This window comes from Dromaius novaehollandiae, chromosome 2, assembly GCF_036370855.1.
Source record: "Dromaius novaehollandiae isolate bDroNov1 chromosome 2, bDroNov1.hap1, whole genome shotgun sequence".
Classification (NCBI taxonomy): Eukaryota; Metazoa; Chordata; class Aves; order Casuariiformes; family Dromaiidae; genus Dromaius; species Dromaius novaehollandiae.
Genome location: NC_088099.1, coordinates 28,278,670 through 28,296,301, shown reverse-complemented (window position 1 = coordinate 28,296,301; position 17,632 = coordinate 28,278,670). Strand labels below are relative to the sequence as shown.

Here is a 17,632-nt window from a genome sequence, read left to right as displayed (position 1 = left end):
AGCAGTGGCAAAGATCTAAATGTCTCAAGTTTTCCTGTTTTCATTGAATGTGTAAGCCACAGCCCCTGTGAGCTTTCTGGGGGGTGCTGGGTTATAAATCTTCGCTTAATGCTAGCTTCTCAGATTTTTTTTTCCTGGTTTCTTAGTATGTGTTTGGATTTTTCTTTCTTTCTAGGGGGAACTGGAAAAACTAAATCAATCTACAGATGATATCAATCGGAGAGAGACAGAACTGGAGGTACAGATTTCATTCTTGCGTTTTCCTTTTGTGCGTGTTGGCTTTTGGGAGTAACAGGGTAATATATTTTGGTAGGTTCCACCCTTAATTGTTCTATCCTGAATGGTAATTTGGCAGCCAGGACCTGATAAATAATTTTCAAATGTGTGAATTGAATGAACAGCTGGAACAGAAAGGGAGACTGTAGAGTGATGCTGACAGTATAAAAACCGTAAGTGGGGCATTCAGCCCCCTGCTGCCAAACCCTATTCTTAGCTTTCGAAACTAAACTTAGTCCAGTTCTGTTTTAAGTGTCACTGGTTTGGGTTTGTGATCTTGTGATCTTAGACAGTGAAAGTGTGTTTGGTTAAAACATCTTTAATCATACAGTTACCAGCCAGGATCCTCCAAACCTCTCTGGTTTGGATTTTTTTTTTTTAACTTGGCAGGTATTTTTTTTTTGTCATCACTTTCTGCATAAGGAAACTAATGAAGGAAAGTTGAAGGAATTGAAGGAAAACACCTTCTGAGTCAAAATAAAAGATTTTCTTGGACATCTAAAAATCCACAATAGTAAGCTTTGCAGAAGTTGTTTTTAAAGCCCCAAATTTGAGCTTCAGCTACTTGGTAGTTATTCTGGAAGGCTAAGCTTTACTGATCTTATGCCAAGTCAAAGCTAACTGGTATATTTGTGTATGTACGTTTTCTTGTAACTGCAAAATACAGAAGATAAAAAAGCCTGTGGAAGCATAAGGTGAATGTGCAGTTACAGGAAAACTATTGTGAAGGGCTACTTTGTATTCAAAGTGGTTATAGTAACATTTCAGGGGAAATTTCAAGTATTTTATATACCGCACCAGAGCACAGTGAAAGAGTGTAGTGATGAACACACTCGAAAAGTCCGCCTATAGATATTTATTCTAAATCATCAAAATCCCAAAATCCGTGTTGATTTTTTTTAGATCTTGCTGCTGATAGCCTGAAACCTACTGGGGTAAATCGTGTGCGTGTGTGTGTTTTCATGAGATGGTTACCTGGGGCATAGGATGGTTGCCTGCAGCATTTTAAAGACATTGGGATAATACCACCTGATGCACCAAACAGAGCAGAGAACAGGTAATAGGGTTACTGAGTTTTGTGGAAACTTGGCAGCCTTTTCTTGTAGAACAAAACCCTGCTATTTTCTTCAGCGTACAGACACTCCTTACTTGTTTCCATTTTCTGTCCTTTATGGCATGTAGATCACAGTGAATTTATTGGTGAATAAACTTGGTGGAATGGAGGACTGTTTGTTATGCAAAATTAAACTATATTTCAGCTGCAAAAAGTGCTCAATGTCTCTAGCTGGTTTTAAATTTTATGAGTGAACTTTAAAAAACAGTATGTTAGTGGATCTGTTTAGTCACAACAGTCCCAATTAAATGGTTTCCAGGTTTCTTCAGGAGCGGTACTAGCTTGACAATATATCTGTCTTTTCAGTCTCTCTCTTTCATGCTGAGGTACTGACATTGAAAGATGGTGCTATGGATAGTTGCCTGAATTTCATTAATCTTGTCATAGCCTTGCATTAAGAGTGTATTATGAAGCAAATGGAATAGTAATAATAATGCAAATGGATGCTCATGAAGTAAGTCCCAGTGACTAAGATGGGACTTCATTGCTTGCTTAAAATTATTTATGTGCCCAAGTGTTTGCAGTACCTAGAGATTCGTAGCTACTCTGCGTGTGACATACGCTGAGCTCTAAATGCCAAAGTCCTCCTGAGTATAAACTCCACCAGTGCCGTTGCCAGTAAAAGAAAAGTCTTCGCACATTAGCTTTATTTTATGTTACTGCTTACCTTACTTAATGTAAGAAATACTTTCAGACATTGCAGAAAATGATTGTATGGTGCTGTCCACCTCTGTGTTAAATGTTTTCCTCAGATCTGTCCGTAGTAATTCCTATAAGCAGTATTGGATGGAATTGAATTGAAAGTTCGTCAACAGTGTGTCTCCATGAATGTTTCTCCTTCACTTTTCATCCAAAATCTTATTGGATTGAAGCCAGTTTGTGGTATCATGCAACTGTATAATTGTTCATCTGGAAAGATTTTCATTACTTTTGATCTGCTTACACTTTGAAGAACCGACACAGTTGGATGGTGTAAGCAAAGCTTAATTTATATATGTGTTGATAAGTGCATTTAAAATGCACTTAAATGTTTCTAGAGGAAGGACATTTTACAAAAAACATTCCCCCGTGGTTAGAAAAAAATCCAGTGTTCACACTATAGACAAGAAAAGAGAGCTCTGCAAAGCAGCCTTGCAGGAGTAAATCCAGAATTTGGAAGGAGGAGTTTAGAACTGAGGTAACTCTCTTTCAAAGACTTCTAGAGCCCTTGAATGCTGCTAAAAAATGTGGGCTTCTGGGAAAGCCATGTTGGGTTTGCATTTGAAGATTTGCTATTTTGACTCTTACTAGCTGCTTTGGGTAATTCTTATTGTCCCTTCCTAGTTTGTACTGTTGCCGCTATTGCGGAATATTTCATTAGGATGAAGATGGTTTTTACTAGACAGTGGGGTTATATTTATCCTGTTCTTACATTGTTATTTCCTTCATGTTTTTAATCTCTGATCACAGTTGACCTTAATGGGAACACAGACAATATCAATAGGCTATTTACAGAAAAATAGCAAACAGCATCTTGTGGTGTCACTTTGTGGCCCATACATTTTCACTGTTGAATCTTTTCAGAATAATCTCAGAGAGTTTGAGTGGAAAGTATTTTTGTGAAGGAAATTCTGAAAAAAAGACCATGTTTTTGTGCCTTGATATACTGTCTGATAAGCAGGAAGAATAACCTTGTGGTATCTAAATTCTGTGAGTCTGTTTTGAAGTGCCAGTAGCTTTGTACAACTGGACTGTTGAAAGTGCTGACTGTCTCCAGTTTCCATTAACAGGAAAAAAAGCTGTAGGTGTTAAATGCCTCTGAAAAGTCAGGCTTTTATTCTCTGTGCTTGCAGGTCTGCATCTGAAAATGGAAGTAAAAATGCTTCTCTTACCTGATGGGGACATTATGGAGCTAAATCAGTGGAGATGCTTCTAGGATTCTGAGATGCTCTGGTGGTAGCCACAGACATGTCAGTGTTTGACTGATGGAGATAATATTGGAGTTGGCTGTGCAGAGAGGTGGTAAAAGGAAGAATCCTGTTTAAAATGATAAGCCTGCCTTTTTTTTTTTTTTCCTTAAAAAAAAAAAAAAAAAGGTTCTGCACCCAAAGCACCATGTGAGAGGTGTTGGTTGTTGAGTGTGGCATGACTTGAAAAAGGGTGAAATCAACTACCTCTGTTCTTATAGTTGGTATAATTACTCATTTTTTGCTCTTTTGACCTATCATATTAAACCCTGGAGAAATATCCTGGCCTGATGATGCTCATAGGCTGTTGAGGACTTGTGGAGCTGATAACTACCAGCCACTCAGTGCCCTTTATATGTTGCGTTAATGTATTGCCTGTTAATGAATCTTTGATTAGGCTTGATTGAAAATCCGTAATGCTGCTCATACTCAGTGCAACACTGAGCATTACTGACACAGCAAAAGGATGATAAGGGTCCTCCAAGGGATTTAACATTTGGCTTCCCTAATGTCCCTGTTTATCTTTGAAGCATCTGTGAAGAAGTGCAGGAAACATCTTGCAGTGGAGATGCAAGTCTGTTTTGGCCAAATGCAAGTTAGAGCAGTGCCTTGCCGCTTGAGCTTTTTTCCTGTTTTTTGGAAATATGTCTCCTGAACTCAGGTCAGGAATTGCAAATGTACCTAACAAAGTGCGTGACCCACCCATCTAGCTAACTTGTACACGTCTTTGACCAGCTCCTAAAAATACAGTTCAGATATAACAGATTCCTGAGGTACCCTCTGGCAACATTATAGGGGGAGAAACACAGCACATACCATTAAAATTACCACTGGAATTCCAGCAATCCCAAATGCGTTTTTTGTTAGAGAGAGAGAGTTTCTGCATTTTGCAGCTTGCCAGTGTCTCTGAGCTGTGTTAAAGAGAGATGATTGTACACGAAAACTAGATCTGAATGGTGCTGTTTTCAGCCTTGCTTATTACAAGTGGGGCCTGAGCAGGATCCTTCTGGTATGCTTGTCTAGATGCTCTAATCCTGACCTGCGAGGCTTTGTGCTACTTTTAGTCCTGGGTTTATCTTAAAGGTCACCCTGTGCTGGTGTTGGATGGAGTCAAAGAAAAGCAGTATGTTGGTCACGGTGCTCTTTCACTTGTGAGCTTTGGCAGCATTCGAGCCCCTCTCAGAAGGGGAAGGGCTGTTTTATTACAGAGTTGCTCTCCTCACTTCTCTGTTAATATGCTTGTTTTGGGGGTTTCAAGTTTTCAGGAAGGAACCTGTCCCACCCAAGCATTTCAAGTAACCTTTATGTAGCCTCGTTCTTCCAAGTTTTTGAAAAATAGCCCGTTGGCAATAGCAATCTCATTCTGAGCACGCCTGCTTGGGCTGGGGAAACTTTTTTCTGTAGAGACAACCGCCTCCTTATCGGCATCCATGTGCAGCGTCTTCCAGCGTCCTATAAAAGAGCCCGCAGATAAGGGAGAGGGAGCTGACCGGCTGGCGTTCGTGCTGGCTTTTGGGCTGTGACATGTGTGCATGATAAATTTGTCCAGTGTTAGCAGCCTTTTCCGGGTCTTTTTATAATCTGCCTGTTTCCGTAGGAAATGGCTCTTGCATGTGGATTGTGTGTGGTCTTTGTTGTTTTTCCGTTTGCTTTTGCCTGTAGATGAGTAAGGAAAGGGTTTTTCCTCCGCGCTAGCTCCAGAAAGATTTTGTGGCCGGAATGAGTCAAAGGGCTTTACAGCGTGATTTATGTTTTTGAATAGAAATAGAATAGAAATGGGTTTATAGCTTAAGGGGGAGAGGAAGGGTTAGCCAGAGGAGTGTGTTTTGGAGGGGCCACCCTGTTCCCCTCCCTCTCTCTCTTTCCCCCTTCTTTTAAGAGGGCTAAAAGACAAAATGTATTAGTGTATGCGTAGTCTCAATCTGTAGCTGTCTGCAAGCAGGAGGTTAGAGCAACTTCCAAACACCATTTTTAATTGTTCTTAGATGGTAAATCAGTAGCTCTGTGGTAAGAACCTGTCTTCCCCTTGCTTAAAAAAATGAAGTGGGTTGTTTACTTACACTTTTTTTTTTTTTTTTTTAAGGGTCGGAGGTTTGTTCTGGTTTATTTGAACTGCTTAAGTACCAAACAGATACTTAAAAGCTTGCATAACCTACTTGATGCTCTGAGGTAGATATCTGGGTACTGGGTACTCTGTGTCTGATATGTGTATGATTGGGGAGCCTACCTGCTTCTCACACCTGAGAGTTGTTGATATTCACTCCAGAGCTCTCTAACTTGGACAGCATGAACTTTCAAGGCTGGTAGGTGTCTCCAGCAGAGGAAGGCAAGGCTGAATACTGCCTAGCTCTTGGAAAGGGAGCCTGTCAGGCAGCTGTCTCAGTTCCCATGCACATCCCAGGGTAATGGGCTGTCAGGAGGTTCTGCACGCTGAGTTGTCAGGCAATCACAGAGCAACCTCTGTCAATGAAGTTCAGATGCACTTAGTACTAAGGTGATTCATACCCTGTTCATATTTTGAGTTCCTTTAAAAAAGAAAATTGTTTGAAAATTCACACTTCTTTTGATAGGCAGAAGTAGCGATTTGCCTGTCGTATGACATCTGACACCAGCTCATCACCATCACTCATCAGAAAGGCAAAACAAGCATGCTTTATCCTTCAGCAGGTGCAGTTTATGTGCAAAATGGTATTTTTGTTCCTTTCCTCATTTGAGAGTGGGATCCCCAAAATACTGCTGTATGAATGGTCTCTTGTTAGGTGTGGTGGCTCTTGGCATTTCAGATCACTGCTCAGCAAACAGCAAGTTGCTGGAAACAAAGTCTGCTTTTCATAATGGATTATGGCACCAAAAGCATGTACGGGGTAGAAGCCTGGCATGCTCCCTAAAACTGCGCTTGTGCTAAGGATTTCCAGGAGAAAAGTTTATGGGAAGAGAATTCTTGCAGCCCTAGGAAAAGAGGTTGAAAAGTAAACTGCAGCTGTCCACGTGAGATGCACTAAGTGCTGTGCCTGCTGGCATTTTTTTCAGTCTAGCCTGGAGTGTGTGTACGACAGAATCTCTTATGTCATGGTCTAGTTTTTAAGGGACTGTCACGTCAAGTGAGAAAGTTCGACTGTTACTTTTTTTTTCTCTCACCTTGCAACATGCACTGAGAGTGAAGTCTCTTAATCAACTTTTGTCCACCTTTAAAAAAGTTTCTCATGGTCTCATTTGAGCAAACAGGAGAGAAGAGGCGTTGAATTTATTAGCCAGTCAGCTTTCAGTATCACCTTTCTATTTGCAATATTGGGAACATGATGTTCCTAAACTAGCCATAGAAGATCATTATGACAGAGTAGGGGGGAGAGTGTACTTTTCAAATGCTGTTTGGGCATTTGAAATATCTTTTGCCAGTTGCATTGTTCCTCTGTTACAATTTACCTGGTCTGTGTATGTATTTTTTTCCTATAATGATGAGGAAAAAAAAAATGTCCTTTTTCCATAAAACACAGAAATGGTGAGTTTGTGCCTGAGATTACATACTTGCTTTCATCAATAACTAGCTTTTGTGCTGGGAAAGCAACTTTTTTGGAGGGACTGAAAGACAGAAGCCAGAAATTACTTGGACTTTATTAGAAAAGGTTGTGTGGCGTACACCGTGCTGTCTCTGTTTTGCTAACACTACTGAATTGCAGGAATCGTTGTCTTTTCCTTTCTGCAGTATGCATCCACACTAGATAAAGGTCTGAATGAAGCAAGAGTTTGTCAGTTAAGTAGCTGCACTTCTAAGGAGGCACATCATGCTGGATGACTTGGTAAGTAATTTGGAGATGGTGCAGCTGACTTCTTAACACAGATGCAAGGCTTCCCTAATGTTGGGGACCATAGGTGGACTTCACCAGTGCGCTGTCCCTGAACTCTTCAGTTTTTGAAGCGAGTGTCCTTGGAACATACACCGTTATGAGGATTTATAGCTTTGAGCTACTACACATGCGGGTTGGCAAAGTGTCTTGCTTACAGTGGTCGTGGAACAAGGTGTTGGATTGATTCCCACGTTACTGGCTTGACCACAGGCCCATCCTTCCTGTGGACCACAGATGCTCTGGTCAGGTCGTGTAAGTGGTGAGCGTGCCAAGCCCCCTGCTCCTGGTGAAGTTGTCTTGGTGTTTCTGTTTTCCCCTATTTCACGTGAATAGTCCAAAGACTATTTCTTCATCAAAGAGATGGTACCACAGTTTCCAGATAGAGCTGCTGTCACTGAAACCATGAGAGCTGAATTGGTTCAGACTGGGGAGGCTGGTTGGTGATTGCACTAGGTTGCCATGGGAAGACACAACGCTGGGACAGGGGTGGGGATATTTAACATGGAAATGGTTTGCTCTTGCTTGGCAGGGCTAGTGGATAGTAACAGCAGTGTATCTGCAGTGCAGGAGAGGAGAGGGCTTGGGAATGGCGTTACCCCTTCTGAGAGACCTTGGCACCTTGTTAGTGAGTCCGAAGGAAATGTTTGGACGTGACCGATCCAAGCAGAGTGGGAGCATCTGCTTGTTCTCCTGTGCAGAAGGTGGTGGAGCCTGCAGGCTTCTGTTCCTGACAGTCAGGCGCTGGAGGATAAACATGCCTTTTGAAATATGGCATGTGATGGGCGACACAGGTATACAGTTTTGGTGTTTCTTGTTTTTCATTGTTGCTCTCCACTGGCAAAAATGAGGGTGGTAGGCCCCAGATGAAGCCTCAAAATACAAAGCTGGCATCTTTTGGGGAAAATAAAAAGTGCAACTTCACTCCAGTATATTCTTAAGCTGAAGCTTCCTATTTTGTGTAACTTTGTGTAATTATCATGTTAAGTGGTGCTATGCTTCGGGGTAAAACTAAGCATGTACTTAAGCATTTGCAAGACCTGTGCCTGAGGTGCCAGTCAGAGGATTAGTTAGAGTTTGGTAACTGGGATGTGCCTCGTCCCATTTGGTGGGAGATCCATGGATTCTCACTAGACTTGCTGTCAGTGCGACTGCTCTGTGCTTGGGGGTTTTTGTTTTGGTTTTGCTTTGTCTTTTTAATTCCAGGTGGAGACCAGTTGTCGTCTTCCTGTGGGATAAGAGTACACGTAGTTAGTACAGGAATAAATTTGGATTGCGTCTCTATACACAGATTTCTTAGTGATAATGCCAAGTTGCTGTCAATAGGTCTCTTTGTTCCCAGTGCTTATCTTACGGACATTGGAACTGAACTTTTCTGATATATCACTGCATAGGGCTCTTTTTACTTAATGCATACGTATTTATGTTTTTCTTAAACTATTCACTGTGTGCAACTAGTATCCAGCTATACAGCTTTCATGGAGAAAAGAGAAAACAAACCTTCAGGCAGTCTCACTTAAAATGAGTTTATAATTTTGTTCTTGCGCTTACAGGAAAATAATTTTTTGCTAAATATACTTCAGTACTTAAAATTTTTCTTGCAGTATGGTCGTCATGCTTGCAATCTTATTTCAGTTTCTGTGAAACTCATTTTGAGCAGTGAACCATGTATCGTTCAATACTTTAATTAGCAATGCTCAACCTTTTGTCATTGAGAAACTCATTGACTCACTACATATTGCTTGAATGATGTGCTTTATGCTTTTTCTAAGAGATTATTTACTGGATTGGAGTTAGTAGAATGCTAAATTAATGTGGATTTAACTCTCCAATATGACCCTTTTATCCATCTGACTATTTCCTTAGAACAAATTGCAGTGTCTTAAAAATGCAAAGCTATTTGCGTTGGACAAAAACATTACCAATTCTGGTTAAGGTTTTAGATAACACTGAGAAGGAACCAAAAAAGCTTTTACTGAACTACATTTCTTTTTCTGTAAAACTAATGTCTTATTGCAGTTGTTGCCTGCTTCTGTGAAGGCAGTAGTAGGTTCCAACATATTTTAATTCTTCCAATGATTAAACAGCTGTGTGTTCTAGAAATCCTCAAAAATAATGACAAAAACCTGTGGAATTAGAGCACTTCTTCAAGCCAGCTGCTTCCTGATAATCAGCATGTTGCTCCAGCAGTCTATCTAAATCCTGCTGTCTAATTAGAATTACAAGGCTTGTCAAGAGCTCACGTGGCCCCTTCCTCTTGGTCTCATTAAATCCTGGGCCAGATCCCAGGCTGAATTTGCATCTCTCTCGGTCTGATATAATTGCATTGATTTAGAATCTGTTTTGGATGCTGAGATTGGAGTCAGGATCACTTTGCCTAAAGGTGTGGAAATTTCAGTGGAATGGAAAAGGTATTTTAGTTGCTTCAGCTACTTGCATAATGAGGGCTCAACCACTCTGGAAATAGCTGGAATTTAGTTTTCTTAAAAGTAATAAATAATAACAATCAAATGGAAAGTAGAAGTCTACCTATTGATACAAACCAGATACCACAGCCGTATGGGAAGTGTCTAGTTCTTTCTGCTGAAGAAAGCAGGTCCTGTCCGTCCTTATTTGCTCTGTGAAATGGTGTCTCTGGGAACATGGCTGAGGGCTGGGATGCATGCAGAGGTTTGAGGAATGCTGGTTCCCCCTGAAGTTGGTAACAGCTGAGCTGTCAGCCGGCAGTGGGACTGGGCCTGCCTGGTAGCCCACCTCTGTTTCCTGAGAGGAGAGGTTCAGTGAGTAGGATTCTGGAAATTGTTTTGAAAATCCTTAGCAAATATCCAGCCGTCTAAATTGTCAAAGCAGTTCTGGGAAACTTCTGAGAAGCGTTCTCTGGAAAGGGTAAGGACAGACTCAGACCTCAGAGTGTGTTATCTATGCTCCTGAACCATCCTGAGCTACAGAACAACACAGTAGAGGAGATGTCTTTGCCACTTAACTCCCTTTCAGAACTTGTTATGCTCCTGTTCGCCTGCCACTGAGTCATTTTCTGAACTCTCTGAGGAACCCTCTCAGACGTGACGTCTAGCACAGGCTATTGCAACCTTTGTATAAAAACTGTCCCTGGAAGACAAAGATTTGATATCCAGCATGCTAGCTTTCACGTGCAGTTCCAGGTCCCTGTTATTAACTCTACTGAAGAGTTCTGGCTTAGTCCAAATAGCAGTAGCTGTTTTGAATGTGTTGGCTTGTGTCTGAATCTGAACAGCAACGTGAAGATAGGAACAAACTAGGAGAAATACCAGTTTTAAAGCTCTAATTTTTCATCGTTCTTTCTCTCCTTTCCCTCCCTCCCCAACATTTTGAAGGATGCACGCCAGAAGTTTCGCTCAGTGCTGGTTGAAGCAACAGTAAAACTGGATGAGCTGGTAAAGAAGATTGGAAAAGCTGTGGAAGACTCCAAACCTTACTGGGAAGCTCGGAGGGTGGCCAGGCAGGTGAGAACTTTCTGCCTTATAAGCTTATGCCGGTAGCTGGATAGCACATACTGATTGCATCGCTTTTGGGCTATTAATAAAGTCTTAAGTGTAGGCATTTGGCTGACACTGGTATATGTCTTGAGTTGCATATCAGCCATGTGAATCTAGCAAAATCTGTTCCTTCCCAGACACAGCTGCACGTGTTCTTCAGTCCAGGAGCAGCCACAGCAGACATAATCCATCAGTAGCGAAAGACTTGTGCTGTTCTTCCTCATTAATAGTGACCTTTCCAAGCCCTACTCTTTGGTATCAACAGTTGTATTTGCTTGAAAACATACTGTAGAGTTTGGGTATCTGCTTTATCTTCTTGACAAAGCAAAAGGCTGAGCTGCTAATGGCTGCATCTGGAAGCTGCTGGGAAAGGAGTTGGAATGGAGAAGACCTGGGGTAACCGCCAGAGCTTGGTGCTGATTTTGTTGTGCTCAGGCAGGAGTGTGCTAAATGTGACTAGGAAGTGTGTTGGTGTTGGGAGAAACCAAGTTCTGTCATCTGGACCTTACCTGCCTTGCTCCAACCACCAAAGCGAACTTGAGCATTGATAGGCACCTAAAACTGTGTTGCTCAGTTGGAAAGAAGGCCCTTTGTGGCTAAGGCAGGGGAGGACAAGGGGTGGAAGTAAGGGTGGGATCTACTGGCTGTAGAGAAAGCAAGAAAGCTTGCGAAGTGTCAGGCTGCTTCTCTCCTTAGGAAAAACTAGCTGTGACTTGAATGTGTGGTGACTTACGCAGTGCTTCTACGTGCTGTCTGCAATGGGTTCTGCTGGTTTCTGAGGTTTTTTGGTTTTTTCTCCAAGGGGGAGGCTGTTCTTGGGTGCTACTTTCTAAATGGTCTGGAGGGAGGAAGTAGGGGAAGAGCTGACTAGAGCTTCTGCTTTTGGCTCAGCTGGAAGAATGGCTGGGTTGTCATCTGTGGCTGGGTAATTGGGATGCGATTGTGTGCAACAGGAGAGTGGAAAAGAGCTGGTGCAGCATGTGTGAAATCTATAAAAATTACATGAGGAAGGTTTCATGTATTAAAAGAGGTAGGGGGTGGTTTTGGGGGAGGGGAGAAGCCATGTATGTAGGTATGTGCCAGGATGTAGAAAATAAACTCACTGGGCAAGAGAAAAGGGGAGAGAAGAGAATATGTCCTCAGAACAACACAGGAAAGGGAGGCATTGATGCAAGCTTCATTGTTTTAGAAAGTGATAAAGCAGGAGTTTGGTTGATGGGACACGGCATACTGGAAATTATGTGACCCTGTTGATTCTTTAAATTGCATGGCGTTATTTTGGAGCCCTTTCCTCAGTTAGTGGGGATGATATTTGGGGGGCTATTAGACTTAATCCTTCAGGCTAGAAACAGGATAGCAAACAGGTAAGCTTCACTTCCATGTACAACAAGTGCAGCATTTACTATTCATCTGTAACTGCTCTGGAAGCAATTCCTGCTCACAAAGTTTATGGTGCAGACAAACCAGTAGTCATCTAGAGAAAGAGAGGAAGCTGGGGACAAAATAAGATCAAGGAATCGATTGCACAAATTGACACAATATGAACAGTGCAAAAAAAAAAAAAGCCTCAGGTGTGGTCTTGTACTTCTCTTACTATAAATAGCAATGTGAGAGATGGACTATATAGGGCTTCAGGAGTTCTTGGAAAAGTCAATGGTAGAAACTCACACTCTGAAGTACCAAAAAATTAGAGTGCTTTGAGGCATGTAACATCAGGCACCAAGAGCAGTGAACTTTGTCCTTTGTCCTGAAGTCAGCAGCAGATTATGTTCTGAACATGGAATTTTTATTCTTGTGTCTTTGCTGCCTTTGACATCCATTCAGTTGTACGGGTTCCAAGGTGCTTTGCAAGAGGAGAGTTGATGTTTGTGCTCTGCTAAAGTTGTTATTTTTAAAAACACATTAAACAGCCAGATCAAAGGGGAACACCTTCTCTCTCTCTCTCTCTCTCTCTCTCTCTCTCTCTCTCTCTCTCTCTCTCTCTCTCTCTCTCTCTCTCTCTCTTTTTTTTTTTTTTTTTTTTAAAAAAAAAAAAGAAAGGGGGGAAAAAAAACCCCAAAACCTCGTGTCCTTAGATCTGCAGAATCATTACTCTTGTATTGGACTTGTTAGAGAGACCTGTATTTCCCCCCCCCCATTTCATTCTGTTAGCTAGGTTTTAAGTGCTACTTGACCCAGATCTGCTAATTTACTATGCACTCAAATTTCTTTCAATTCCTTGATAGCATTCCTCTTTTCTGGAAGGGGGTAAATCCCCCTTCTAACTGTTCATTAGATTTCTGGTTCCATGACTCAGTACATAACAGAAAATGGACAGGTCTCCCTCTTTGTATCTGCTCTGCAAACAGAGCTAGAAGATAGTTTCTGGCTTCCCTTTTGGCTCTTTGCCTAATAAAATCTTGAAATACAAAAGTAAGGCCCAGAGGAATGTTACTGTTGAAGGACAATGAACAGAACATCTGTCTGGAGAGCCAGGAGATTGCAAGGACTGATACTGGTCATCAGTAAAGCATCTGCCCAAGGAGTTTTTAGTCTTAGTTTAGTTTAGAAAAGTTGAGTCTAACTGGGAGGAAACGTCCTGTATAAACAGGAGGGGAGGGGAAATATGAAACTAGATGAATGTATCAGAATACTGATATGTTTTGGTGCCCTCCTGACATCATCTTTCACATGTTAATTCCTAAAATTGTACCAGAATGGGAATAGCTTGATATCTTTCCATTCAGTTTTGTAAAAAACATCTTGCTTGTAAAGATTGTCCTCCATCTTCTGTCTATAAAAATATTTTAGAGCCATTAGACCATTTCTGAAAACATAGAGACAGGTTCTCTGTGCTTGAAATAGTTTGAATTAAAAAAAAATAGGGGGAAAAATGCTTGACTGTGCTTGTAGAAAAGGGAAGTTTTTTTAATCTTCTTTTGTTCTCACTAAAGGGAAATAAAAATGCAAACTACAGGTTGAGGTCTTCTGGAAATGAAGAACTGCCTAACTAATGACATCTAGCTTGGCAGAAATGTCAACGTCGTCTTGAGTTACTTGCATTCAAGATGCCAGTTGTAGGGTGAGTTGTCTGATGCAAGCTGTAGTGCGTCTGTCTTCAGATGGCACTGGCATGATTCTCTTCTGGAAATATTTGTTTAATCTATTAAGATAAAATCCACTAAAATGTCATTTTGCTGATGCAAGGTCAGCAAAAACCTGGTCCCCAAGTCAAGTACTCCCTTGAGAGGCTTTAAGATCTTGAGCTGTTTTGTCTCCTTACCCTTATCCTCATCTTGTGCAATCCTATGTTGGCAGGAGGACAGGAACTTGGAACAAGTTTGTTCTCTCATGCAAGAGTGCTGTAGCATCTTGTTTATGTAACATATGCCAAGAGAATTTCAGCTGGGCCTATCTTGGGATGAAACTTCACTGTAACAGAGCAATGATCCCTTACCATTAGGATTTGAGTGCTTTGTGCTCTGCAGTGATGGCACAGAGGATTGGGATGCTGTATGTTGGCACCAAAACATTAATATTCAGCTGTTGCCGAGGCTGCAGTTGAAAGCAGGCTAATACTCATGCTGCCTCTATAGATTTCATGTAGTTTGTGTCCCCCCCCATAGATTTCACATAGCTTCTGCCAAGGTGACTTTATCATTGTGATTCATCATTTGCTATTCCAGTAGGCCTTTCTTCTCGTTTGTAGGGGGACCTTACTATTCTGGAGCATATTGATCTGAATTAGTTGTTTAATCAGATGTTCATGTGTTTCTACTGCAAGATTTTTTTTTGCATTTGGCATATCCTCTTTTCATATCATTCTTTAACTTACTCCATAATGCTCATCTGGAATGGAAGAAACTTAGCTGGGGAGTGTGCATGTGCGCAAGCAATGAGGACGTTGCAGCCATGGTGCAGAAGGTGATTCAGGCTCTAAGTGTTGTGATGATCAACCTTCCAGTGTCTCTATTTATTTATTTATTTATTTTGGCTGGCAGTCCCCTGACTGGTCTGGGAATTAGACTTTTCTTGCCCAAAGGTAATGGGGAAGAAGGGTGAAGTTGCCAGAAAACATTGGTAATGTAAACAGCAATGTAGGTCTTGAGCCTCTGAGGCAGGGAGGGTCTTTAGCCACTGCTGACTTAGCGTTTAGTGGAGTTGGGGCAGGAAAGTTTCTGTGCAATAGTGTCTGAGCAGGTGATTGAGTTTGGGAGACGTGTGTTACGTCCCTAGCGATAACGTGCTCTGGGACAGGATGCTGTGCAAAAGCAAGTGTGGCCTGTTGCATAACTCTTCATGCTGTTAGGAGTCAATTTGTGTTGCTGCATGGCCTAGATGAATTATTGCATCTCTCTCTCAGTTCCCATGTAAAATAGAGCTGTCAAGCTACTGTGAAGCTGAGTTCATTAAGGGAAGTAAAAGTGCTTTGGGGTCATTGGGTGAAAGGGGCCGTTAAAACACTGTTATCCACGTGTCATCGCTTGTGAACCCAGGAACTAACTGAATGGGAAGACTGGCCTTTTTTGCTTTGCTTCTGCTGAAAATAATCTGATAAAAATGTGTCCCCTACCCCCACCCTGACAAGTATAAAAATTCATGCCTCTACAGTGAATCTAAGCAGAAGAAAAGCCCTAGGAGTGTTGCTTTTGATTAATCTGTAGCTTATATTACTGAGTTGTTGCAGAGTGAAGAGCTGTGTTTTAGTGCGCAGTACTGGCTCAGATTGGGGGTAGGGCTGGATGCTTTGCTTTAGTACTAAGTTTGACAGGGACATGTTTTTGTTCCAAATCATAGATTTTTCTTTTTCTTCTTGTCTAGCTTTTACAAAAGAGTATCGGTAAACTTGCTTCAGGCAAGAAGAGATGAAAGACCTATGCTAGGTCATATCTATATGCATGTCTCACTAAGGGACCTGTCTGTAGCAAGTGTTCAGAGCACAATACATTGAAGGGTAGGCATGTTCTGCTTCCTCGTGGGTCACCTTTCTTGGTTCAGCTTTACAACTAATTCTTCTTTTCATGTTCCTGGCATACTTTCTTAAGCAGCACCCTTCTGTCACAAAAGGTTTGGAAAAAACATACTGGAATCAGTATGTACAACGGTTTCTTCCTTGCTGAAGTCTAGGCATACCTGAGATGAAATGCAGTTGACTGACAAGTCGATTGATTCTGTTCAGTGGGTTCAGCTAACATATCCAGTTCATTACAGCTTTGTATGCAGAGCTGTAAATGTCCCTCCTTTCTCCCCGCCACCCCCTTTTGTAATAAACTTTCACTCATATAATATTTTATACTGGATTGCCACATCTGTTTGAAGGAATCAGCTGGCAGGATAAAGAATGATTAAGGGTGAACTAGCAGATATTCAGGCCCTGGGCTCCATTCTGCCTGTTTCCATGAAACTGGGGCAACCCAGTTACCACTGAGCAATCATTTCCTCTCTCAAATGTGGATTTTGGTTGGACTTGGCAGGTAGAGTCAAGTTAATACTGGACACCTGTAGACCAACGTGGGTATATAGGATTCACCTTGATTAGGCTTACTGCCTACCAAGAGGTTTAGAGTCTAGTCTAAGCTAATCATTTAGGCACTTAATCAGTGAGTGTAATCAGTGGTGAGAGGTAGGTGCACTTGAACAGGCTTCTGAAATGCCTGTCTGTCTTCATTAAATACAGAGGGAATTTAGACATCTAATCTTTAGTTGTTTAACCATTTAAAAGTTGTCAAGTGAATCCTGAATCAAGTGACTCTACAAACCTTATTTCCAAAGTGAATCAGGACAAAAAGCTGCTGTGATCCTGCAGAACAGGAACTAAGGAGTAACTCAGCCACTTGGTGCTGTAAGTGGGAAGGATGTAAGCAGGTAAGAGCACAATTACCTAGTTGGAAGTCTCTTCCTCAGCAGATGGGATTGATACCATTCTTTGCAGAGGGCAGGACTGCAGTGCCCATAAATGAACGAAACTTTCCGAAGTGGCCGTTGCATCTCAGTTTCTAAGTGTTCAGCTTGAGATGTCTGCAAGAAGTGTGGCTCTACAGATGGTAGATTGCCTGGCACTTTCAGAAAACAAAGGCTTTTAAAATTCTTATAACTTGAAGGTTCAAAACTGCCAATCACCCCTAAAAATTAATTAGGAACTGGAAAGTGTTGTCTTGCCAGCATCGCTTTCTGCAGCACCCAAGCTTCCCATCCAAGTGTGCTTGGTGAGCGAGAGCTAATTGGATCACAGCACCAGCTGGCCTGGCTGCGGCCGGAGGACAGTGCTGAGCATGGGGTGACGGCTCCTGGGTCCATATCCAGGTCTTCCCCTCCGGTTTCTAGCTACCAGATGTGTTACCTGTTGGTATATTGGAGGTAGTCATGTCATAAGGAATCTCTTTTTCATCCTGGTTTTGTGAGTTGAAGCCCTGATGCTCATGTTTAAGACAACAAGGAGTTAAGACTGATTCATATTATCTAGTAAGCTTATCTTGGCAAAAAGGTGGAGGGAGGGGGAATTTGAGAAGCAAAAATTAAATGTCAGCAGAACTGTGACAGACTTATATTCTTGTTTGGCAGCTTGCCATGAAGTTAGTAAAAAGCAAAATTATTGGCATGGTTACAGTAGAACAGCCAACTGACCTCTTCTGGTTGAAGGAGTGCTTCTGGTTAACTGTTTAGAAACCAAAAAATAATTGGTTAGCTTCATATTTTCAAAAAAGGACACAAATATTTAAATATTGACTTTGATTAACCTTGTACAAATTCTTCCAACTGTTTAAGAGAGAAAAAAACAACAATCAAGCAAAATTAAAATGCGTGACTGCTTTCTGTGGCCATAGTCTACAGTGGTTTGTAAGTAGTGGCAGCAATTGTCTGTCCAGCACTGCTGCTAATGGACTGTAATTCTAGTTTCTCTTACAATTTGTTCATCTTGCACACGGAGGAAGTAGTAAGTGATGTGTACAAGAGTGCCCC

General features: G+C 41.6%; 1 protein-coding gene across 5 annotated transcripts in view; it reads left to right on the top strand.

The window, feature by feature from the left end:
• SH3BP5 (SH3 domain binding protein 5) overlaps positions 1 to 17,632 on the top strand; it is a 67,282-nt gene that overhangs the window by 16,638 nt on the left and 33,012 nt on the right. For 3 of the 5 annotated variants that reach the window (XM_064506095.1, XM_064506096.1, XM_064506098.1), the window contains 2 exons: positions 176 to 238; positions 10,532 to 10,660. In XM_064506095.1, the coding sequence (XP_064362165.1) occupies positions 176 to 238; positions 10,532 to 10,660 (192 nt within the window). The remainder of the gene's footprint in view (positions 1 to 175; positions 239 to 10,531; positions 10,661 to 17,632) is intronic. The other 2 variants (XM_064506097.1, XM_064506099.1) reach the window with 1 other exon arrangement.